This window comes from Chiroxiphia lanceolata, chromosome 8 (assembly GCF_009829145.1).
Source record: "Chiroxiphia lanceolata isolate bChiLan1 chromosome 8, bChiLan1.pri, whole genome shotgun sequence".
In the NCBI taxonomy this organism is placed as follows: domain Eukaryota; kingdom Metazoa; phylum Chordata; class Aves; order Passeriformes; family Pipridae; genus Chiroxiphia; species Chiroxiphia lanceolata.
Window position 1 is genome coordinate 19054015 of NC_045644.1, and position 24387 is coordinate 19078401.

At 38.0% G+C, this 24387-nt stretch overlaps 2 protein-coding genes across 2 annotated transcripts in view; one reads left to right on the forward strand and one right to left on the reverse strand.

The window, feature by feature from the left end:
• Nucleotides 1–24387, reverse strand: part of MAPK8 (mitogen-activated protein kinase 8) — a 137352-nt gene that overhangs the window by 68152 nt on the left and 44813 nt on the right. The window lies entirely within an intron of this gene.
• FRMPD2 (FERM and PDZ domain containing 2) overlaps nucleotides 1–24387 on the forward strand; it is a 73766-nt gene that overhangs the window by 12283 nt on the left and 37096 nt on the right. The window contains exons 4-19 of the mRNA XM_032695359.1: nucleotides 143–208; nucleotides 1420–1605; nucleotides 2459–2585; nucleotides 4308–4439; nucleotides 7322–7406; nucleotides 10702–10852; nucleotides 12475–12546; nucleotides 13212–13386; nucleotides 14114–14264; nucleotides 14361–14499; nucleotides 15392–15544; nucleotides 17669–17854; nucleotides 18718–18874; nucleotides 21326–21536; nucleotides 22418–22521; nucleotides 23535–23633. Of these exons, the coding sequence (XP_032551250.1) occupies nucleotides 143–208; nucleotides 1420–1605; nucleotides 2459–2585; nucleotides 4308–4439; nucleotides 7322–7406; nucleotides 10702–10852; nucleotides 12475–12546; nucleotides 13212–13386; nucleotides 14114–14264; nucleotides 14361–14499; nucleotides 15392–15544; nucleotides 17669–17854; nucleotides 18718–18874; nucleotides 21326–21536; nucleotides 22418–22521; nucleotides 23535–23633 (2194 nt within the window). The remainder of the gene's footprint in view (nucleotides 1–142; nucleotides 209–1419; nucleotides 1606–2458; nucleotides 2586–4307; nucleotides 4440–7321; nucleotides 7407–10701; nucleotides 10853–12474; nucleotides 12547–13211; nucleotides 13387–14113; nucleotides 14265–14360; nucleotides 14500–15391; nucleotides 15545–17668; nucleotides 17855–18717; nucleotides 18875–21325; nucleotides 21537–22417; nucleotides 22522–23534; nucleotides 23634–24387) is intronic.

Sequence of the window (24387 nt, forward strand, 5' to 3'; positions counted from 1 at the left end):
TTAGTCTAGTTTTAAAAAACAAATTATCTGTTTGACTTCTACCATTTTGTGACCAAAGCCACAAAAAGATGGTATCTCTAGTATGAGGCTTTTCTGTACTTACTAATGACTTCACACAGGGTTTTCTTTCCTGTTTTGACAGATGTTGGTGTATTCCTTAGGAATGACCCTCTATTGGTCAGCAGATTACCAGGTTCCTCCAAACCAGGTCAGTAACACAAACTGTTGAGTTTTTTTATTCTGGTAGGTTCAAAGATTGAGAGGCATAATCTGAGGTCTTGGTAAGAGGAGCTTTATGTTTTGGATCACTAGAAAGAATTGGAAAGCTTGGGTCAAGGTTCAGTCTGCACCAAAAATATCAATTCACCCAAATCAGGAAATTTAGTTGGACCTCATCTTTACTTTCCTTTCTTTTGCCTTTTTCTTCAAAAACCAGAATTGTTCTCATTAAGATGAATTATACCTCAATTTCAAGAGTGAAGATTATTTATTCCAAGACAATAAGGAACAAGCTACCCAGGGAAGTTGTTGAGTCACCATCCCTGGATGTATCTAAAAGATGTGTAGATGTGGCACTTGGGAACATGATTTAGTGGTCTATTTGCCAGTGCTGGGTTTATGATTGATTCAATATTAAAGGTATTTTCCAACCTAAATTATTCTATGATTCTATTATTCTAAGACAGGAAGGGCTAAAAGAAAACTATCACATTGGCATGATTGAAGTGCTGTGCACATTTATGTGCTTTTTCAAAAATAGGATACAGGATTAAAACTAAGTAACTGTCTTTATTTCTGAGCAAATTTTACCAGTATCTCTACTAGCTGAAATTATGAATTTCTTGCTTACTGGGAATCCTTTCTAAGACTTGTAGCACACATTTTGCTTCATTTCTATATTGATGTTTTTGGGTGCTTGTTCTTTATTTGAAAAGCACAAGCTTTTAGTAGATTTAACCTCCCTTTCATGTGTATACACATTCTAAAAGAAAAGGCTTTATAAGCTAAATGGCCCTAAAATTTAAGTATCTGGTCTCTATGGCAACAGTTTTGGTGGGTATAAGTCCTCACCTTTTTGAAGCTAACGCTACCACATATCTTACTTGCAAGGATCTTTGATTCACAGTCTAATTAGCAAAGCTCTGGAGCAAACTGAACTGTTGTCTGTCACCAAGAAGCGCCTAATTGGGCTGATGACTTCTTAGAGATGCCAATTCCCTCCAAGGCTATCCTGGATCCCATTAGAGGCTTCATTTAGTGCTGTTTGGCTGCTTGTCTGGAATGTTCCCAAAGTCTAAAGGAATTCAGTGCCCATTTCTTACTCAGGGTGAAAGGCTTACAGAAATTCCTGGTCCCAGTTTACACAGGATTTCAGTCCCCTGGGAGATGTTATTTAACACTACTTCTATTTTGGCTCAGTCCCTCCAGCTGAGTGACCAACTACACACACTCCTTCTAACACTTTGTGAAGATCTGCCACATAAAAGGTTTTCTCCTGAATCAATCCTGGAAGCATGTGAGGCACATCAGAAGGAATCTGCTTCCTTACCAGCAAATGTCTATGTAAAGAAAATGGTCCAGTTTGCACTGGGAAGTGTCAGTGAGGTACGTACTACTCTCATACTCTAATCATCTCCATTTCTCTGGTGAGAGAGGTGACAGCAACATGGGATATAGGTAAACAATTGGCTGAAATTAATGTTTGTATGGATTAAGGAAGTGAGATTTGTTTCAAAACTTCTAAGCAGGAAATTGAGTGGGCATGTGTACAAGCAAATGAAGCAATGAAGCTGTCTCAGACATCACTTGTACACTCCCGAGAAGTGATACAAATCCAGCTTTTGCACTTACAGTATCTTAATTTCTTTGGTTAATACTGAAGCACTCATAACCTTTACAGGCACTTCATATTGGCCAAAGGAATGGACTGTAGATGAAAGATTTCTCCATTGCCTCTCTGGTTTCAGACTTTGTGAAATTCAAAGAAATCACATTTACATCATATTGAGAAATTAATTCATTGTCCTTGAGTGGAACTGAACATCTGCCGTGCAATCAAGCCTGACCACATGAGGTCTTTAATATGTGAGCACCTGAGTCTTTTTCAAAATTTGAAATATCAAAAAACATTTTTATTGACAAGCTGCAAGACAATGGAAGAAAACACACCACAGTTTTTTTTTTGTTTTCAACCAGTAGTCATTAACATTCTGAGATGAGTTTTCCACTTTACTACTCTATTTACTACTGTTACAGAGGGTGTCCCCTCTTAAACTCAGCTAGCATGAGAGCATGGAGCCAACAATACTCAGTCCAGCTTTGTGTTAATCTGAGATGAAGTTGTTTATACAAAGCAAATCAGCAGCCTCTGACAGCCAGAGGGCAAGGATCGCTTCAGTATGAGAGTCTAAAGTCCACATATCAAATGACATTGACTGGCAAGATTACTGTCTTCTAGATAGAGCAGGTGGTCACCGAAGACAGCACAGCCTCCCAGCTGAACAGGAGTCATGTGATAAGGAAAAGGCTGCATGAGAAAATACCGGACACCTCACCACTGTCCTCCCAGATGAATTTTCACCAAGGTAAAGAAAGATTTATAAGCTGAACTTTTTAATAAGGATACAGCCGGCCTTTTCTGAGTCTTTCCCAGGCTAGATGAATTGTTTAATTTCATGCTGTAGTGATTACATGTAGTGTTGGATAGGATAGTTATTGCTTTACATATAAATTACTTCATGATGGAAAGACTCTGAGGCAAGTCAGCGAGGTTTCTTTTCCTTGTTCCACAAAGGACAGTACTCTCAGGGCTGCAAAGCAGTGATAACGAATCAGCTTGCACAGATTCGACTCTCAAAGCTCTTTGCATAAAACCTATGCATATAAAACACCTCTACTTTCAAAACTGTTTTTGTGTTTTGTACACTCCAATGTATTTTTGAAGGTTGGATTCTGTGAGGTTATCCTGTTGCCATTAAGGAATATACAGTCATTGTTCCTACTTGATTATTCATGCAAAGATTTATGGTTTCTTTTTGATTTTATTTTTCTATTCAAAAGATGTTTTATAAATTCACACATGAATTGCTGGATTGATTTCAAGATGCAAGGCCAAATCCTGGTCACTATATAAATAAAGCAGTATATACCAACTTTGTATTTCATTTGACTAAGATCAAGATTTTATTACCTCTCAGAGTAATTATCTAACTCTATCTTTTTTCTCTTCACTTCAGCAGAGATCTGTGACTCTGGAGCAAGAGAAATGTTGGCCCAAGCTATGCAGGGTTTTTTTGGATATGCTCAACATTAGGCATATGAGCAGTCCGATTCCTATTCAGCAAATCACACATATGTTCCATTAAATCAGTTAGAAATCAAACACATGCTTAAATACATGTGGAACATTTCTATTAGGTATTATGGATTATAAGAAAAGGAGATTATTTTCAAAACATACAGACAAACCACCCCTCAAAACATATTGGCTCACTTACTCAGAAACTGAGCTTACAGTTTCACACTTGCATAAGCTGGTGGAAATTCTGCTGCTCCCCCTGTTAGCCCCAAATTCCTGACATTTTCCTTACACTCATTCTAGTGATTACGTATCTGGTGTGATCTCTGTGTTTTCCAGGAATTTGGGTCACTTGGCTTACACTTGCTGAAGGACTTCAATGAATTAGGATGTTGATTACATTGAAAACGTGTGAGCCACACTTTGCAAGGCAGCCTTCCATTTCTTTCTTTTTTTTTTTAATTAAAAATTATCACCCTCAGAGATTCTGTAAAAGGATAAGTAACAATGCAACCAAAGAAAAGTCAGTATGCAAGAGAAATATGTACTTCCTTACGATTTAGGATGACCCCTTAATGGAATTTCTGCATCTGACTCTGGTAGGAGATTGTGTCTAGGCATTGTCCATCCTGCACACAGAAAGAATACTTTATAGCAGAAGGTTTTGGGCCTCATAGTATAAGGAATGAGAACTTTGCAGGTTATCTGCACTTTGTAACCTTTCGGTTAAACACGTAGACTAGAATTAATGTATTAGATTTGTTTTATTTGGAATGGCTGAGGAGAACTATGAAAACTATTTTTGGTCAGAATATAATTATGAAAGTAATAGAAGTCATCAAGCTTTCCCCAGTCCTTAAGGAACTGGAGTCAGTGTTAGAAGACAGACAGACAGACAGATGTGGACTATATAAAAATTAGTTAAGCCAAACATTTTTTACATTATCATGCAAATACAATGATTTATAACTGAAGTATGTGATTCACCATATTCCTTTTCTGTTTCCAGATAAAGGGTCCAGATTAATGAATTATAGTCAGTCAACAGAAGATTACAGACAACTCTCTGCAGACTATAGTGACTCTAATAGTATCTCTGAAAGTGCATCTTTGATACTGTCTAACCGAGGACACAGGAGAGGTAAGATTTTTATGAAAGATTATGTTTATGAATTATGTATTGATCTTTTTTGTCCTTTGTTTGTATATGTGGGACTACCCACGTATAAGTATACCAGGTGATAGGTACTCCTGTGCAACTTGTGGTTATATAACTTGGGAAGTATATTTGTACTAAGTCGTAGAGAAGAAAGATACTTAGATTAGGTTCTTTTTCACTTGTGTCCTAATGTAAAGCTATATATTCCCTGGTTACCATGCAGCACCATCACCTCCTTCTTGCTTTATACCCCCTTTTCAAGGTGAAGCTGTTCAGCAGATCACAAAGCCTGAGAGTATGTTTATAGCACATGGGGTCTTGATACAGATGAGAAATGGTGGAGCTACCCCACAAATGCATATGATGGGCAGTGTCAGGATGGCAGCACTGAAATCAGTAGAATCTATAAGTAATACCTAAGTCTTGAAGGGTGGAGATTAATGTTTCTTCAAACCCTTTAAAAAACAAAGGGACTGATTCTGAAATCTGAGGGAAAAAACAAAAAACCCTTTGTTTTCTTTTAATTTTTGTCCTAGAAGCATTTTATATTTCCCGCTCAGCGTGTTGTTTTTGTTGTACTAAAGGCCAGGTTGTTCTTCTGATTTACTTTGTCTGGAGATATCAGAGTTGGAGATTTATCTTCACTTTCAATCCTTTTGTGGCAGGAACAGCATGAAAGAAACTGTTTAGGAGAGAATTCATTCAGTGAAGACACTGTGTTAGACATCATTCAAGTTCCTTCCCAAGGCACGTGAATCACAGTGTAGGGGGATGCTATGAAGCAAAGAAGGGAATTTAGCAGGAAGAGGAGCACTGCTGTGCATGTTTATCTTTATGTATAAATTAGAATCTGAGCTAGGATCACCTAGACAAGGTGTTCATATTTCCCAAGAGCAAAGAGTTGCTGTTGCTCAAAAAATGAGGAAAGTGAGGTTAGTTGTGCAACTGCTGTTAATGCTCTCCTCCTGAAAGACACTTTTCTGAAGCTCCAGAATTGCAGTCAATATCAGCAGCAATAAAAACCTGAGACTGCAGCTTCTCCCTGTGTGACTCATACGTGTCAGTCACATACTGAACTGCACACAGTGAAGGTAAACTTACTGTTTTGTAAGCCCTTTCAAAAAAAAAAGATTTGGTCATAAACTGGACAAAGGCTCATTCCAGTGACTTTGTGTATGTCTCAGTCTCCACTGAAACACTGGTAGTTGTTCATACTCAGGATTTTGTAATGCAGGACTCTAAAAATACATGACTCAACATGGAATGTGAGAACTTGTTTGCCACAGACATTCTTTCATGAGATAATATATTAAGAAAATGCATTCTTCTCTGAAAAGAACTGCTACCATTTAGTAGAGCACCATTATCAAGAGAGATCAGTACCTCTATCAAGACTGTACTTTTAAAGATATAATCAAATAATAATCTACAGGATTGACTACTTTGAGGGCCACATGTTAATTTAACATCAGAAATGTGTTAAATCTGTGATCAAAGCATGGCAATCTGGCCACTGAAACTAGCCAAGTTGTCCTACTGTCATAACAGCCAATACAGAAAAACTAAGGGGAATTTTATGTCCTTGTCAAAGTATTTTTGTACAATTATGTGAAAAGCACAGTGTAAGCAGAGAATTTTGCAAGGTTTTCTCATTAAAAAGCATGTAGTTTTAGAACATGGGAATGAGTCTTAACTTTGGTAACTAGTTTATCTCAAATCTCACATTTTGTCACTACCATCTGCAGCTTGGAAAAAAACAACACGTTTGTGCTTATTTTAGGAACATGACTGTAGATTTTCTAGTTTGTAAAACTGTACTTGGTTGGTTGGTACACCAGAATTCAATGTCATGTTTTCATTTGGAATTCGAAGTGAGGTCTCAGGGTGTAGTGCATGGATGTTTTATCTGGAGAAAAAGCTGACCTAAATGATTGCTTCCACATAGTTCATTTTATCACACTATCTTTCTGCCTGTGTAATAGTTTGATATGTAATTTTTCAAATAAGACCAATTAAATTATCTAAGTGAAGTAAAATTTAACCTCTCCCTCCTTCCCTAAATCACAGAATCACAGAATATGCTGAGTTGCAAGGGACCCATAAGGATCATTGAGCCCAACCCTCAGCCCTGCACAGGACCATCCTCAATAGCCACACTGTGTGCATGAGAGCATGATTTAAAACATCTTTGCTGCTACAAAAATCATTAATAGAGCTACCACTTGCATACCCTTTCTGGTTCTGCCTCTAAATTTCAGCTTTCATGTATTTGAACAATGCAACACCTATCCTTTCTGTAGCAGCAGAGATTATTGAAGGTGAAAAACAGTAAAAATCTCATTTGCTAAGAACTCACAAACCATCCTATACTCCCATCATATTTTTATGATGTGAAAACATTCACAATATATTTAATGTACCAAATAACCGGTGGAATGTTTACAAATATTTTCATTTCAGTGATTTTATATCCTACTTTGATTAATCCAGAGAAATGTCATGGCTTTTTCCACCCAATTTTATGCAAAAATTGGACATAGTTTCTGAGGAGAAGAAGCTGTTCCACAAATTACCCCCATGCAGATGGAAATGACAGCCAGTGTACCTATGCAGCTATTTTCTAAATTACATTCACATGAAAGATTATGAAGAGGAAGTAACAATAACTAGAGAACTGGGAATACTGCTGGTAGTATTCACTTAACCTTATTAAATAGCCATTTATGTCCAAGTGAGGACAGTAACCAGTCTAAAAGAGAGGAAGTAGGCAGTATAAATTTCTTGCCTGTTTTAATTGTCCCAACATTGGATGCTAAGTGCTGCTACAACTGCTTCAATTGTGAAATTTCCTTTATTTATTTTAGGGAAAGTTCCAGAGATGCACAGGTCATGTGACCCCACACTTAGTGGGTCAAGGACACAAAGTAGCTACAAGCTCTTCATAAACAGGTAATCTCAAGTCATATTTCTACAAGATGAAAGCTGTTTTATAACCAAGCAAAGCAGACAACTAGTGTGGCAATGCCACTATCAGAAAATGCCTGGATTGCCATCTGGGCTGTTTTGAGAATAGATAATATTTATGTAGAATAAATACCTTAATAATACATGATATTCTACTGTGTAGAATAAATAAATAATGTGCACCTAGTTCCAAGTGGAACAATCCAAATGCTCTAGTGAAATGAAACTTGGGTCCTGAACAATCCATACAAAAAAAGCGTGTTCAAGATCTCCACCTTTACCACTGTGTCCTGCCAGATGCCATGGGCCTCCCAGAACAGCTGCCCCTGGCTGTGTCTCCATCAGAATCAGGCAAGCAGCAATAGCCCTATGTCACTGAAACAACTGGGAAGTAGCTCCACAAAGACCGTGGAAGGTTGGACTTGATGATCTCGCAGGTCTCTTCTGACCTTAATGATTATATGATTCTATGAAGGGGAAAACCTGTTGAAAAGGTATGAACAGTCATTGCTTTCCCTGTCAAGGCATTCTGGCAGAGTCCTTATTTTTCTGTATTCAGAATTTGGATGTGGTTTTCCCTTGCTGTCACATTAGTAGACGCCTTATGTGTTCTGGAGTGGTTATGGCAGACCATATGATCCATAATTTTCAGTGGCTTTTTGCATTTCCATCTAGGTACTTAGACTGATTTTTCTCACTTGTATCAGCCATATCTAGCCCTGCACTACTACTTTACTGAAGAGTTATAGGTAACCCAGGGACACAAGCAGTAGAGACCTCTCCTCTGCCATGAGGATTAGCCTCATTTCAGCCATGGCATGTACAGCAGTCCTGTAGACACTGACAAAGAAAACTGAGAATTGTACAGCTGATACTAACTCCTTTTCAAAAGCCAGGGACACATCACTGCTGCTAAACAATTTTCTAGACTGGGTGTTAGCACAGTGCAGCTATAATCATGGCTGTTTCCAAATGAAGAAGAGATGTCAGCACTGTTAGCCTCTAGGCACCACGAAGACCAGAATCCCATAGTTAAGCACCATGTAATCCCTACAGACATCCCATTTAATAGAGTTCTCGACCCAGTTAAGCAGGAGTTTCTTCTTTTAACCATGACATGAGTAATTCAGGCCCACAGGAAATGCTCCATTTAGATCAATTCCCAGCTAAATGTATCCCAAGTAGACAGCTTGAAATTCCTGATAAATCAGCCAGGATAACCTGGGTGATATGAGACACCCCAGTACACCCCTAAAACTGCAACAAGAACGAATAACAATCAGGTTGCAGGATAGTGGCTGCTTTTGTGAAAAAAGAAGTCTCTGTGTACCTGTCTAACTACACACACACATACATATATATGTGTATATAGGCATCTATATATGCATCTTAAACCTGGCAATTATATCAGTAACAGAGGATTTATTTTCCGAGTATTTTGGAGCAATAGCCATGCTTCTGATTAACAACTTGGGTATGATCTTGATATCCTCGATCTAAAATCATGATGCCAAGGATAAGTTCCCCTCCTTTGCTGAAAGATGAACTCTCTTCTCCAAATCTCCAGCAAGCTATTTCCCATAGAACTTCAAGGACTGTAAACCCCACTTTTGGTTGTAAGCATCTGCAACTGAATTTCTACCAAGGTCACCACCCTATTACAAGTACCTGAACAGCAATGGAGATGAAATAACCACTTTGGAAAAACACCAGTTTGCCATGCAGAAGGACAACCAATACAAAACTTAGTGATGGATTTGCTAGCTATAAAGCTTTTCATCATGCTCAGTTCTGTAGGCAGTCCAACTGACATTTACATGTTAAGCTTGTAAGTATATGCAGGGCTCTGGGCTATATATAAAGAAGACACAGCTGTCAAATCTGGCATCTCTCACCTCACAGGACTAATAACTGGAAGTGTTTTACAAAGGAAAAGAAAGTCTTCTTAATAAAGACTCTTGGTTTTTGAGCTAATAGTATTTTTATGCTCACAAAAGTCACTTCAGGTAATTTTTAGGCATATTTCTTACGTAAAGGTTGATTTTTATGAGGTTGTATTGATAGAAACAAAAATACCTAGATATCTTTATAGACAGAAGAATGTAAACTAGGATATGATAGAATAGAACAGAATAGTTCAGTTGGAAGAGACCTGCAATAATCACGTGGTCCAACTGCCTGACCACGTCAGGGCTGACCAAAAGTTAAAGTGAGTTATTAAGCATATGTCCAAATGCCTTTAAAGTGGGCCGATGACCACCTCTCTAGAAAGCCTGTGCCAATGTTTGGCCACCCTCTAAGTAAAGAAATGCTTCTTAATATGATGTCTGAACCCCACAGAATGTAGCTTTGAACCATTCCCATGTTCCCTGACACTGGATACTAGGCGCAAGAGATGAGCAACTACTCAAGTACATTTGTTAAAATTCTTTTGAAACTCCCTGAATAGTCTCCTGAAGCAAGTTTGCAACATGCAAAAGAAAAGGATGAAACTTTGGAATAATGAAAAAGCTTCCATGTGACTTTGGCATTTGTTAAAAAATGTAATTAACAAAAATCCACCTCAATAAAACCTTTCCTTCTGAGCCACATAATCATTCTTTCCTCACTGACGAGAGTACATAGTATATTTTAAGTTTATTCTAAGGGTACATGTTTCTGCTCAGGTGGAAAACACCATTACTTTATGCATTAAAACTGTAGTACAAAGACAGCTTTCTGATCTGAGATTTCATACCTTTCTAGTAATTAAATTGAAAATTCCCTCAGTTCCCTAAGACATTAATTTATTCTAATGGATTATTATTTAAAAAATTTAATTAACATTTCTGGAAAATTCTGAATAATGTAACAACAAATTATAAGGTTTTCTGAAGATTTTTCCTTGAGAATATAAGAAATGAGAAATTTACTTAATCCTGTAGAATTCCAAGAAGGGTATGGGGCTAAACTCTTTGCCTGTTGGCTTCACAAAACTTAAACCAGCTAGATCTGGCTCACCAAATGAAAAAAAAAAAAGAAAAAGAAAAAAAAAGACTGTTACCAAATTAAAGCAGAGTTTAGATTTATTTACAAAGGGCATCAGTAATATTATTCCTGCTAAATTATTTTTTCTTTTTCTGTAAAGAAACATTTAAGAACTTATAACTGACATTTCCCTGGACTTCATAATACCCCATAATATTCCTAGTTAATGTACCTTAAGCTCTTTGTCCTCAAGTCAGTGCTGTTCTGATTGCATGCTATACATATGTTGCTCATTGTGACATTTCCATTGAAGGTCGGTCAGTGCTGTAGAAGAAATCCCTGGCGGAACTCAGAAGAACAACCGACAGAACCTGTTAAGCTTAGGTTCCACTTTCTCTGTGTCTACAAAAGACTACACAGCAGCTGCTTCATCACAGAAATGTTTATTCCACAGGAAGGAAAAGGTGAATGATGAAAAACACATAGGCTGATTTCAAAATGTAAATATCACTAAAGAGAAACCTCTCATTTAATTGTTGTTCGACAGCGACCTGCATATTAGCTGCTGAATCATCTCATTCTACGAGTATTCTGAATTGACAGACTCCAAATCAGGCATGATCCAGTTGTGATATCTCAGAACTGACAACAGTGAACAGCTCATGTTCGTAAAGACTATGCAAAAGCTGATAATTGAACCCTCTCTAACTATGTGTGATTTCTGCAAGCATCAAACACCATATGGACTGTTTTCACCAACCACTTTAACAGGAGCTTCAGAACAGCAACAAAATTTACAAAGATACTGAACCCAAATGTTTGCTGGTCAGTGGTGCTCCAAGGACTTAAAAGTTTTGTTACAGAAATCATAGGCTAGCACCGAGTGTGCCAAACCAATAGTTTTCCTAACTGTCTATTTGTAGTTGCTAATTTGTTGTAAGACTGTTAAATGTGAAGGGTAATGTTTCTTTGGCAGCTGAATCACAAAAATCCAGAAATAACTGAATCACAGAAAACTCCACAATGATTTTTCCTATGGAGCTTTCTGTTGTGGAAGAAGGGACAGGTTTTAGGCTGATGAGCCCTTCCTTTCACCTTGTCTCAGTTCAGAAGCTCAGGACTGACCAGTGGCAGTCATTTGGTCAAGAGCTTCAGTTAGATAGTTTGGAAAATTATCCTTTTACATATAAATTTGGTTTTAAATTTTATTAATATGATTTTTGTTGAGATAATAATTGAGTTTCTCAGAAGGAGTTCAGCAACCGTTATAACACAGTGCTAGTCCCTCTTTAATGTAATATAAAAGTGCACTGTCTGTTGGCAGGACAATAGTATTATTATGAAATAAACCCTACATTTTTTTTCAAAGGATCTAAATGAGTCACTAAGTCACTAAGTTACTAAGTCATGGACAATGGTTGGAAGGATTCACATCTTATCACTTGCAGACATTTAGTTATTTCTCTCTGCATAAGGTATCTAAAAGCATAGATAAATCTGGTGAAAACCCAATGTGCAAAATTACTTGAGGTGGATACTCAGCAAGAAAAAAGCCATCTTGCCCTGTTAAAGTTTGTTGAAGCAAAAAAATAATAATTAAATGTTTACTAATAAGAACTATCAGTCAACCTTTATTATAGGGAAGAAAGCAGCTCTGTTTCTAAGTCTGGTTCCTATGTAAACCAGGCTTCTGAAATCACTGTGGTGTGTATGTATGTGTTTACATGTCTGTGACTGTCCTCAGAGTAACTTGAGAATCAAGTGGGAAAAGGTCTCAGAATAAATTAAGTTTCCATAAGTGTCATGAAAATAGGTGCCTTGTAAAGGAAATTAATCTTGGTTCAGTGCCTTTATAGAAGAAAAGGCTTCAGCATGAGCTTACCCCCACTTAGACCACAGAGTCTCCACACAGGAGAGACCTCACACAGAGAGAAGTCTTCAGTCAGCATTTGCACATTATTAGACACTGAAGTCAATTAGCTCCAGTACATAGATCATCAGAAATGGGTTTCATTGATACTTGTGTTTGGGATTTTCATTACATTATGGAGACAATTTACTAAATTTCTAAATTTCCTCCTTGCAGTTTTCAGGTCCAGAATTTATTATTTTGTCTGGTGAACCACCAGTGACCTTGCAGCTGCCTGGATCAATTGTGGTAAGTAAGTACATCAAGAATTTAGGACTAATCTAGCTACCTTTTAGTTGGGGCTCTTTGTAAGTTGCATCTGAGTCCCAACCCAGTTTTCTCGCCATGTCTTCATCTCAAAACATATTACCTTCAGAGGTATTGAGACTTGAAAGGAAGTGATTTAATTCTCACTGCTATTTAGTTATTTCTGTTAGTTTAAAATTAGCTTAATTTATCCTTCTCAGCTAAGAATGCTCACTTTAGCCCAAGACTTTTGAGACAAAGATTATACAACAAATATGCAATGTGACATCTAATGCCGATGTATGGGACTTCTCCAGCTTGCAGCCACATCCTTTAACTTTCACTGAGATAAAGTAAAAAGGTGACAGCATACAGCAATAAAAATGAGAGCAAAGAGAATTTGGAATTACCCCCAAATCTAGAATAACCCTGGTGACTATAGAGTCTGGGTACAGTCAGCTGTTTTGGTGGGATTCGCTGGATTTTTTAAAAATTATAAATGTTTGTGATATTAATTTATGAGAAGACAGGGCACAGCATAATGTTGTGACCATTTCTGTGAGGTTATGTAGAGATAGGAGGCTAAGGGGCATCAGTAATAAAATGCTGTGGAACCTGAATTGCTTGCATTTGGCACTCATTCTTCATTCTTTGTTGTATGTTCTTAGACTAAAAAAGGGAAATCCTATTTGTCCCAAAGGGATCTCAATGTGATTCTACTCAATGGGCAGTGCCTCGAGGTGCAATGTGACATCAAGACCAAGGCAAGAGATGTTTTCAACACCGTGGTGGCGTATGCAAACTTGGTGGAACATTTCTACTTTGGCTTGGCTTACCTGAAAGGTAATGAGAGAGCTGAATACAGCAACAGCTTTCTCCCTCTGTGCCTCTGTAGTCACTTCATTAATGAATTCCAGTAAGATCTTTTAAGATCCTCAGATGAAAGCAGACAAAAAGCTTAAGCAAAAGTAAGGTACATTGGTTTAAACTCTACTGCACTGAGTTAAAGCATGTCTATCCTAGAACTGTGCATATTACTAGATGATATTCCCACTCAGAAAAGGCTGTGTCTCAGCCTTGACCTGGAATAATACTGAGCCATGTAGCTCCAGCAGAAATTCCAGGAAGCACTGTACTGAGGAAGGCTGACTGTCTTTGTCCCTAGATAGGACTACAGCTTCAGCTATGTCATCTACAAGACCCACCTCTCCCTGGTCCATTTCTGGTGGCAAGCATGGCTGAGAAGCATGCCTTGTGCCTAGGGAATGAGGATTCCAATGGGGTCAGAACCTGAATGGTGAGCAGAATGCAAGCTCCATCAATTCTATGTGATTCCATAGATACCACACTAATCCAGCATCTAACAATTGTAATCCTAAATTACATACTGTTATCCTATTTCTCCATCAAAGAGCAGAAAGTTAAGCCATGACACAGAGAAGTAAATCTCACTGACATCCACAATCCATTTTATATTTTATTGCTGGTGATGCACTATATGAAGACAGCAGAACTTTGAGCTGCTGAAGTATATCCAGATTTATTACAGAACCCAACATTTTCATTTCAGGTAAAGAATTCTTCTTTTTGGATGAGGAGACCAAACTCTACAAAGTGGCCCCAGATGGCTGGAATGACCAACCCAAGAAGAAAACCTCCATCATTAATTTCACACTCTTTCTAAGGATAAAATTCTTTGTCAACCACTTTAATGTTATCCAGTAAGTGCACAGTTCTGCTGGCTGCAGGAAAACCAGTAAATTTTAGGGATACCCTTTAAAGCTCCTCCTGTGTTCCTAAACCCTTCTGTATTCCAGGCACGGCTTGACAAGGCATCAGTTTTACCTGCAGCTTCGTAAAGATATTTTGGAAGAACGATTCTATTGCAATGATGAGACTGCCCTGAAACTCGGCGCTTTGGCTTTACAGGCAGAGCTTGGCAATTATGCTTCTGAGGTGTGGATAAATAATGCAATATTTCTCTGAGGTCTCTCTCAACAACTTTTGCAGCTTTTGTTTGTCACATAGCATTTAAAGAAGAAATGTGAATAGCACAGAATTTCATTTAAGTCCTTCAGTTAAATCCTTCAGATTTAATTAAAAGAATTACAAAATTTTCCCAATTAAGGAGCAGTAAGGTGAATTTGGCAGGAAATATGGCAGAATGATGAGAATTCTTTATCCTTCATAACTGATAACATATCCTAGAAACCCCAGAAAATCTGTAGAAAATTTCCAACATAGGCACAGCATGGATGTGCAGAGGGGCTTAGAGAGTAGTAAACATGGAAGAGAAAAACAAATGAACACTCTAGAATTCACAGCTATTTTATGTGTAGGCTCAGATCCACAAGCCACAAAGACAGGAAGGTCACAGACAGTATATCTGAACCAGTTGTCCTAGTTTTGAAGTGTATAGAAAATACCCATTTATGTTCTCTTCCATATCCTAAGTTGTATAAATTAGTTATGCAAATTAGTGTAGCTCAACTAATTGAACTCTGAGTGGTCTGATCCATCTGGTCGGATCCATCACGGCCATGGTCCCCCAGTGTAGGTTGCACTGATGCACTGTAGCTGTCAGCTCTAAGTGTGGAACATACTGTAGGACACACCTTTGTCCTCTCTGCACAAAGAAGTGGTACGTGCTTTGAGCACCTGGCTGAGCACAGATACAAGAGACAGAGGCTGTCAGGACTCCACCTGTTGTTCTCCACCTTCCTTTAGGAAACAGAGTGGCTTCTGCATATGGGCCACCCCAAAAATGAAATGCAAAGAATAAGAAAAGTTAAGTAAGAACAAAAGGCTCTTGTTTCTCTGGGTTTTTTGTTTGTTTTTTTCCCCACAGATGCATGGAAAGAGCTATTTTCGTGTCGAAGACTATGTTCCAGCAAGTCGAATCGAGAAAATGACCCTGGCGTATGTACAGCGAGAGCTTGCTAAATTACATCGTATGAATCGTTCCCTATTTGAGGATGAAGCTGAACTAGAATTTTTAAAGGTAACTTGCCATACCCCAAACATTATTTATTTATTTATTTTGAGGTGCAAAGCCCCTCTCTATTGAGCATTTTCTATTATTTCCTTCTTGCCTGATACAGTGGATTTTAGATATGGTGAACAAATTTAAATAGTCAACAAAAAACTCTGAGTTTCATTCTGCTGTAGATACTTTCACTGAGAGTTTATATAAAGTGTTAAAGCACATTTTAGTGTATTTTCAGCATCCTAAGTCTTGATGCAAATTTTTGGCATGTTACTAACGTCTGGGTTCCAGATGATTATAAAACGTGGGAATAAGACCTTTTTTGGACTTCTGAAATTACAGCAGCTGTTCAGCCACTTTCTAAACATGTAGTGATTGTTTGTTTAAAATTATCTGTGAACCCTGGAAGTGAGGAAGGAGTTCTCTGAAGTATTTCCTCACATGACTATACCTCTAGGGCTCAAAAGTGTCATGATGATGTGGGATTTAATTTTTTTCCTGCTAATTTCTACTTCTCCCTAAACTTCTCTGCTTTCCATCAAATGAAAAATATCTGAGATTAAATAAGGGATAAATATTAGCACCCATTTTGCTGCAGTGCCACATGCTTTTATTTATAACATCATTTTATTTCAGTTGCTATTTAATTATATTAGTTCCCCATCTAACACTGTCAGTGGAATTGAAGAAATAGATTGAAGCTTAGTCTTAATGACAGTCCCATCATGTGTGGCAAATCCAGCGAAGAAAAGTAATTTTGTTAATATCTGTTTCAATGAATAAGTCTATAGAAGGAGCCAACACATCACACAAAAAGAGAAAGACAGCCCCCATGGCAAGAACATGTAAATTCCAAATATGAAAGGGATTAAAAATTAAAACCCAGATTCAGCTAGTGATTATATATGCCCCAGTTTTCAGGACCTGAACATTTGCACTATGGATACTTTCTGAAAAATGGATCTCCTTAAAGTGTTTTATTTTGGTCACTGAAAATTTCTATTCATGGTGTAATGTCATTTGGGGGTTCTACAGCAGCTTCCTAGAATGAAAAAAAGTTTTAGCACAAACTCACGTTGATCTGCAGATCACAAAAGAGGACAGCAAACCCTCCTCATATTCTATAGTCACATTTTAACATTTTTGAGGCCAAGTACAGGAGGTAGAAAGACAAGCATCAACACCCAGAGCCGCTGGATGAGTTCCTCAGAGTATTCTCGGCACAGTTTGAGGGCTGGAGCAGAAGCTGGCTCCTCAGTCCCTTGAAGTTTAATCCTACTTAACTTTTTGCCCAGAAATGAGCACTGTGGAAGAAAGAAGTGACACTGAAGATCTGTTACTATAAAGTCTGGCACTGAAGGGATATCTAAGGCAATGAAATTCCATCCAAAGACACCACTATATTTAGGTGAAATACTTTGAGGTACAATTTAGCCAAACCTGTAACTTAAGATGTTGGCAATGGAAATATATAATGTCTTATTTTCAAAGATGATAGCCATGAAGGAATGGGCATATATACCTGAGTGAGTTTGGTGCAAGCTGGGAGCTGTAGTGTCACTGCAGTTAAGATTTCCAGTTGACCGTCACTGTTGTAGAGAGGAAACCCCACAAGCCCATAATAATGTCAGAGTAGCCCTGGCACCAAAATATTAGTAGTTTTATTAAGATAATCATATTTACTCTACCTCGTGGTTTCTGGGTTTGCTCAAGGAAATAGAAAAGAAAATGGAAATAAACAAGGTTTCACAGTAGTTAGCTGCACTAATCCTGTGTGGATTTCTATTCAGAAATGCAGTAGCAGAAATGCTGAGTACCTCAGTGCCACTGTAATGTTTGGATGATTGTGTAGGTAACTACATAACACCCCTACATCTTCAAATGAAGTATGTGGGAAGTGTTATTTCAATTTTACACATGGAAAATTAGTGTATGTAGTAACTCTATGACATCCTAAAGTAAGGTGATGACTGTGAGGCAGTAGGCATGAAAATTTGGTAAGGGTTTTCAAAGGATCCTTGACAGAGTGAAAGAACACTCAGTAAGGAGATTCAAAAGCATTTCCTCTCCCATCTACCTGCCTTTTCAGTAATGAATGCTTTTCAGTAATGGATGGTAAAAGTCCTTTTTCTCTACAAGGTGACTCAGCAACTTCCCGAATATGGAGTGCTTTTCTATCGGGTGTCCCAAGAGAAGAAAGGAGCAGAAGGGGACATAATCCTGGGAATCTGTGCCAAAGGCATCATTGTCTATGAGATCAAAAATCACACAAGAATTGCCAGTTTACGATTCCAGTGGCGTGAAACAGAGAGAATTTCAGCTCATGTGAGTTGGAACTAACTGAACCTCATCTCCACTTCATGACTTTACTCCTCTTCTTCCTGCCACTTTGCATTAAGAGCCAGAATTAGACTCATTCCATACAGGCAAGTCATTTTTGAAAATAGTTTCAAATCAAAGCTGGATCTGGATGTGGATATGAAGACACCCAGTTCTTCATGAGGTATAGTTCTAGAGGGTTTTTTGCCAAAACTGGAGTTAAATTACTATAACACTGAATAATCTGGTGTTGACTATTACAGAGAGACTATGTTGAACCTCTCTGTGGCATATTGCATATTCATTCCTCTCTTGTCTTTACTGCTCTCTCTTTTTTCTTCTGTTTTCTTACCTACACCAGGTAATAGGATCATGTCTCCTGCTTCCAGATCTCATTATTCCTATCCCTATCTCTGAGTATATTAACAATCTAGTATTGGTGACAAGATTGTGATCCTTTCTAAGTGGGATTTTGACATTAGAGGTATATCCATCTACTGTCATATGGTCAAACTGCATCACATACCTCTCAGCTTGTTTGCTCTCCCAAAATGGTCCTACTGCCCCTTGAAGATATGTTCATTTTCACATTAAATTTGTTTAATAATTTTAACATCTGTAGGGCCAAATTTTGCAGTTCTACCAACCTGCTCTCAATGCATTCAATGTTCAAAGGCTCTTGATTTGTCACATAGAAGATACATAGACACCTTGCTAATGACTATTGAATTTACAACAGGCATTTACTGCACCCAAAAGGCTTGCAGTCAGGCATAGATACAACTGGACAAAACCAACAAATGAACTTTCAGTACCTCAGTGTAGTGACTGATATATAAAGCAAACTGTGCTATTTTTTTTCCCTTCAGAGAAAAAAATTCATGATTGAAAGCAGCTTCAGTGGCAAGAAACACACCTTCATTACTGATACAGCAAAGACATGTAAATATCTACTGGACCTCTGTTCTGCCCAGCACAAATTCAATGCACAGATGAATTCTAGGCAACTTCGGCAAACTTCGTCAGGTGAGGTATAAATGCACTTTCATTACTGGGCCCATTGGACAGGGTTATGTTTTAGGAAAGGTGCATTTACCAAAGCTGAGAATTAGAACCTGCCACATTAGTTTCAGTCTGCTGCAGTTAGAAAATAGTGCCTCCTACTACATTGGAAGTTAGAGGAGTGTAAGTCTAACTTGGCATGTGCATGTGAATGGCCAGGTGTAGCAGGTGAAGAGGGGTTCTCTGATGATAATAACAACTATGTAGCTAAACTCAGGTTTAAAAAAAATAAAAAGCATAATGTCACTTCCCTTCAGGAGACCTGCTTAGAATTATACCCCAAATGTAACATGAAAATATTCCACACAAATTAGAACTATAGTAGTGCCCAGATATGCTGGAGCTGAATTTAGTTATCTTTGCATAAGACAGGGATTCAACCCTATGGTTCAGTCCCAGGACAAAACCACTAAACCAAAGGCACATGAGTCATACCCTCTCAACTACATAGCTGCTAGCAGCTCTTATCTTAGATTTTGCCATGTCTGTGGAAGATATTACTAATACCTCCTTAAGACTTCAGATTTTCCACAGTTTCTAAGACAAGGTTCTGCTCAACCCAGGGCAGTTACATAGCACTTCTCACCCACAATTCTCAGCATGTTCTGTAAAGATGGGTGAGGATCATTAAGGAGAAACTAAGGCACATAAGAAATAACAGTCTAAGCTGATCACTGTCATCACTCAACTTCAGTGAAGCAACAGGAGTTTTCACTAGCTCATCATTTCACTGCCTTGAACAGAACCGTAATCATTTACACCCCTGAGTGTTTTACCCAGTGAGTCCTAATAGGAGAGTCTAGTGTCATGCCTTATCTGTTGGCATACTCTTTTCTGCAGTAAAACTGTAAACAAATTATACCATGGGATATAACAGGTCTATTGAAATATTGCCTCCTTCTCATTAAAATCATTTAATGAAAGGTGAAATTCCACCAGCACAAATTTGTTCCCATGGAAAAAAATGCTAGGATAGCATTTAGTTTTAAAGCACCTTTTGTTGCTTGATGCCTGTAGTTTCAAACATAATTTAGTGGGACTGTGCTTTTTAGCATGTAAATGAGTGCTAGTAGTAAATCCTACAGTTTCCTGTGTCACATTTGTTTGTAGTAATATGTCCTAATAAATATTATTGCATTCCATATATAACAGAATAAATGATTGAGAACTAAGAAAATTATAACCCAAGTCCTGATTACAAGTACACCAAACCACTGAAACAAGCCAAACTTACATAAAGCATGTTTCTGAGGTTCAGTGTGTGCTTGCTGTCCCAGAAAAAAAGCTTTGTGAAGGCAATGACAGACAGTAGTACAAAATGCTGCTTTTGCCAACACAGTGAGGCTGTAAAAGATTTCTGCACACTTCTGCTTGTGTTGCACTGTTCAGATGTATAAGTCACCATCACTTCAAAACTTGATAGCAACCCCCTGCTTCGGAATCACCATAGCAACTCCAGACTGCATTAATACTGTGGACAGTTAAGCCTTCTGATGCCTTAAGAAATGCCTTTGATCAAAGCCACCAAGGAAAGAAGAGCCTAGATTTAATGCTGCAGAGTAGTGTTCTAGAAAGTTGTATTCAGGTTAATATTTATTAGGAAAACACACGGGAAGTTAGCTGTCATTTATAAGCAGAATTAAAGCCCATATTGATGCTGGCTTGTATCAAGCAGAGAGGTTTTTTTTTTGTCTTCAATTGTCTGCTGTCCCTCTCTCCTCCAAATTCCTTCTTCAGACTACCAGCTGAGAACCTAAATAAATTAATGCCTCCTTAAGCACTATCTTGTTTCAGAAAAATAAAATCCTTTTTGTATATAGCAGAGCCCAGGTGTCATTAAGCAAGTAGTAGATTTCACAGGAAAGTGAAAAACTGGCCACCAAGATGGTCCCCTAATTAACTTCACTTGTGCAAATCACTCAGCTCTTTGGCACCTCTCTGAATGTTGGCAAGAATGTGTGAGTAGAGTCCCTGTCTTCTCAGATATACATATAATGGAGGGGAGGGCCTGTGAAGGATCAGAAATTACTACCAAGATGTCTAATTCAGACTTTGACAGACAGATATGTCTCATATACCAAATATTTACAAAATACACTTTACAGAGATATTCAGGTTTAAATTATATAGGGTTGTACATTTCATCTGTCTTTGTGGAAAGTGAATTTGTAGTATAATTCACAGAAATGAAATCTAAATACAGTATATGCTTTCTGTGAAAGAAATGGATTGAAAACTACTCACTCCAAGGCCTGGATATTCTCAAAGATACAAGAAAAATATATCTGTAAGGTCAATCTTATTTTTTTTTGGCATGTTCAAAAGGTTAGATGGAAAGTTCCTTTGAGCTTAAAAAGATGGGATAATATCAGTGGATTTGTCTTTCCTTCCTTCCCTCTCTCCCTTCTTATTCAGAGGACAGTAAATTTGTGGAAATAGACAAATCAAACTCTGCATATGCAGCTCAGCGTGAACACCTTGCTCTTATCCAGAGACTGTCTCGTTCAGAGAATGTGCTCTATGGAGCAAACCTGGAAAACCTTTCTGCTGGGATGATGAGCAAATCTTGTGATAACCTCAGTGTGGAAACCAACAACAGGATGAGAGACAAAAGCAATCTTGGCAGGTAGGTTTGCTTTTTCCTCTAAACATGTGTAAGAATACTCAGTCGTAGATTATATAATTGCAAACCTCTGTGCTGAACTATGAGGCAAACTTTTTTTTTTAAAGTTTTTATTGTGGTCACATCAAAAGTCTGGGGGTTCCATGGTGCCAGCAGTAGCGTAAACACAGGCAGGAAACTAACAGACTAACAGATAAGAACTTGAAAAAGAATGACATTTAAATTTGTACCAGATTCAGGAACGAACCATTTACTGGGTTATGGGGAAGTATAAAAATAAGGGAGAATAAATGTAAAATCTGTTTCTGTATCTTCTTGGAAATGGCAATATGTGAACTAAATGCACAGTGGAAGCTGGTTTTGATCAGGAATGTCTACAGATGCAAATCATAGGGAACAGTACAAGAACTTCCCTCTCCTCATTTGTGTTGGTACACTCACCTGTGTAGGTGGTTACTATAGCTGCACCCAGTCTCAAGGCCTTTGATGAATTCTAGTGCCTTTTAGAATACTAGAAGTTAGAATAGAGCCAAGAAGAACATGAATTACCAGGAAAATTTTCAGACACGGTTTTGTCTAACTGAACAGCAGGGCTAAATGAATCATGCTGAGGCTATGCTGTGTTTTCCTGATGCCTGCACTCAGCTCAGAGAAAAACACAGGGCAAAATCAGTCATATGAATGGTCTAATGGCAGCTGTTATTTGGAAGTAAATGCTGGCAAGGATAAATTACCTCTCCCCTACAATGAAATGCGTCCCAGAAAATCAAAATACTTGCTGAAAAGATATAAACATGTGCCTTCCCAACTTGGCGCTGACAGACTGACAACGAAGGGTGCTAAATACCCTTGCTGATTTATTATTGTAACATACCTTCCTGCAGGTCCTTATCAGGCCTATCCCACTCAGAAATGCACATCAATTTGAATGAAAAGCAAAGGAGCTATGACTACCTCTCTATCCATTCAACTCAGAACACAATCAGTGGTAAGTATAATAATCATAAAGGGAGACATTATCCTTCCGTATTTGCTGTTTCAATATCAGGATACTAAGATATATTCTACTTACAGATTAAAGAATAGCCTATTGTACTTCTAGTCCTGGGAATTAACCCAGAGTTTAGCAAGACAAGCTGTTTTCTTCTCTTTAGCTCCTACTTTCTGTCTGGATCAGTGGTAAGGGACTTCATGATAAAATTATTCTATAATGGTGCCTATTGCTCTACAGAGACATAGTTCAGTACACCCAGAGACTCTTGCACAGGGCAGTGTCCCTCTGCTCAGAGGTTTGCAGAGGTTTGGTTAGCAGCTGAGATCTACAAATCAATATATGATGCATAAGACAGCATAAGCTCCAGGTGCTCCTCTCTTTTTGCATTTGTGTGACACTAAATGGACTAAGGCCTGGATACCTAATTTTCTAACAAAAGCCATATTGCATGCACACAGTGAGCAGATCTATGGAATATGAAGCTATGCTTAATTGGTTAGTCCATTTTAAAAATAGAACTGTACTTCAAAAACACTGTGGCAATTGCACAATTTTAAGTAGTGTTAACAGTACTGAAGTCACCATTGCAATCGGTGTTGGTTGGATTGCACCTTCAGAGCCAAAAGTGCCCACAGGCTAAAGTTCCCAAAGGAAGCCATAGAAGATTTTGTGTCCAAATCATGGCCAGGTTCAATGGGCACTACATGCCTGACTCTTTAAACATCCTAACCTTAATAAAAACATTGCAGAAAAATGCATAGTCTCACAGAAAGGAATATTATAGGAAGAGCTTACACAACTCTGTACATAGACTTTTCTAAAGAATGAAAACTTCTGAACACTTGTTTGAACTTCCTTCCTGAATTATATTAATTCAGAAGTAGTGGTAATGTTGAAATCAAGGACAAAATATATTTTAATTTTTGGAGCTCCAGTTTTGTAAAATATATGAATCTACTGTCTCCCTGCATTAATCTACATTTATTCTAGCTGTTTTGTTTCTGCAGCACCTGCATCACCAGCCATCCAAAAGGAAGTTTTTCTAAGTGGTCTAGAAAGAGAAATCATTTGTGTCAGCCTCAAACGTGACCCTAAGAATGGATTTGGTAAGTAAGGAACATATTCCTGGACTGACAGATCCTGGTGCTAACACTGATATTTGCTGAGTTAAGCTGGGCAAGACTGTAAACTTGTTCTCCCCATTTATACTTCTTATAGAGGAAGACTACCAGTCTTTGTAAAGGATTTAGAATTTCCAAGACTGAAAAGGACTAAGCACTATGTTTTAAGAGGACTAACTAAGGCCACAGAGATCAAGGGGACCAAGTGCTAAAAGTAGAATGAAAGTAACATGGTTTTAGTTTTGTATCTGAAATACATGTGTACTGATTCTATTTATCTTAAACCTTACAGGTTTTACCTGTGAGGGCGCAAAAGATGTACACAAACTCAACGTGAATGTTTGTCAACTTTTAGATTTTTATAAACATTTAGTTATCTAATGCTGTGACAACACTGTATCCTGTTCCTGTGGATGAGTTCAGAGGATCATCCGGTTCACAGCTGACCATTAATACAACTAAAAATCAAATTTCTAGATGATGCAGGTCTGTGGGTAATATTCTAATCCCAAACCCAACTCTTATAGCAGCGAGCAGAATAAATTCTGCAATAGGCAGAGCTAGAATAGTGAAATTGAACTCCTTGACAATAGATTTAATTTTCTTAGATCTCTTAGATTAGAAGTTTACATGGTCCACCTTAGATTTCCTGGTTGCATGATGTAGAATAATGTTAAAAATTATCTGAAGAGCTTTTATACCCTTTTGCTCCCGCAGGTGTTAAACACTGCAGGTCCAC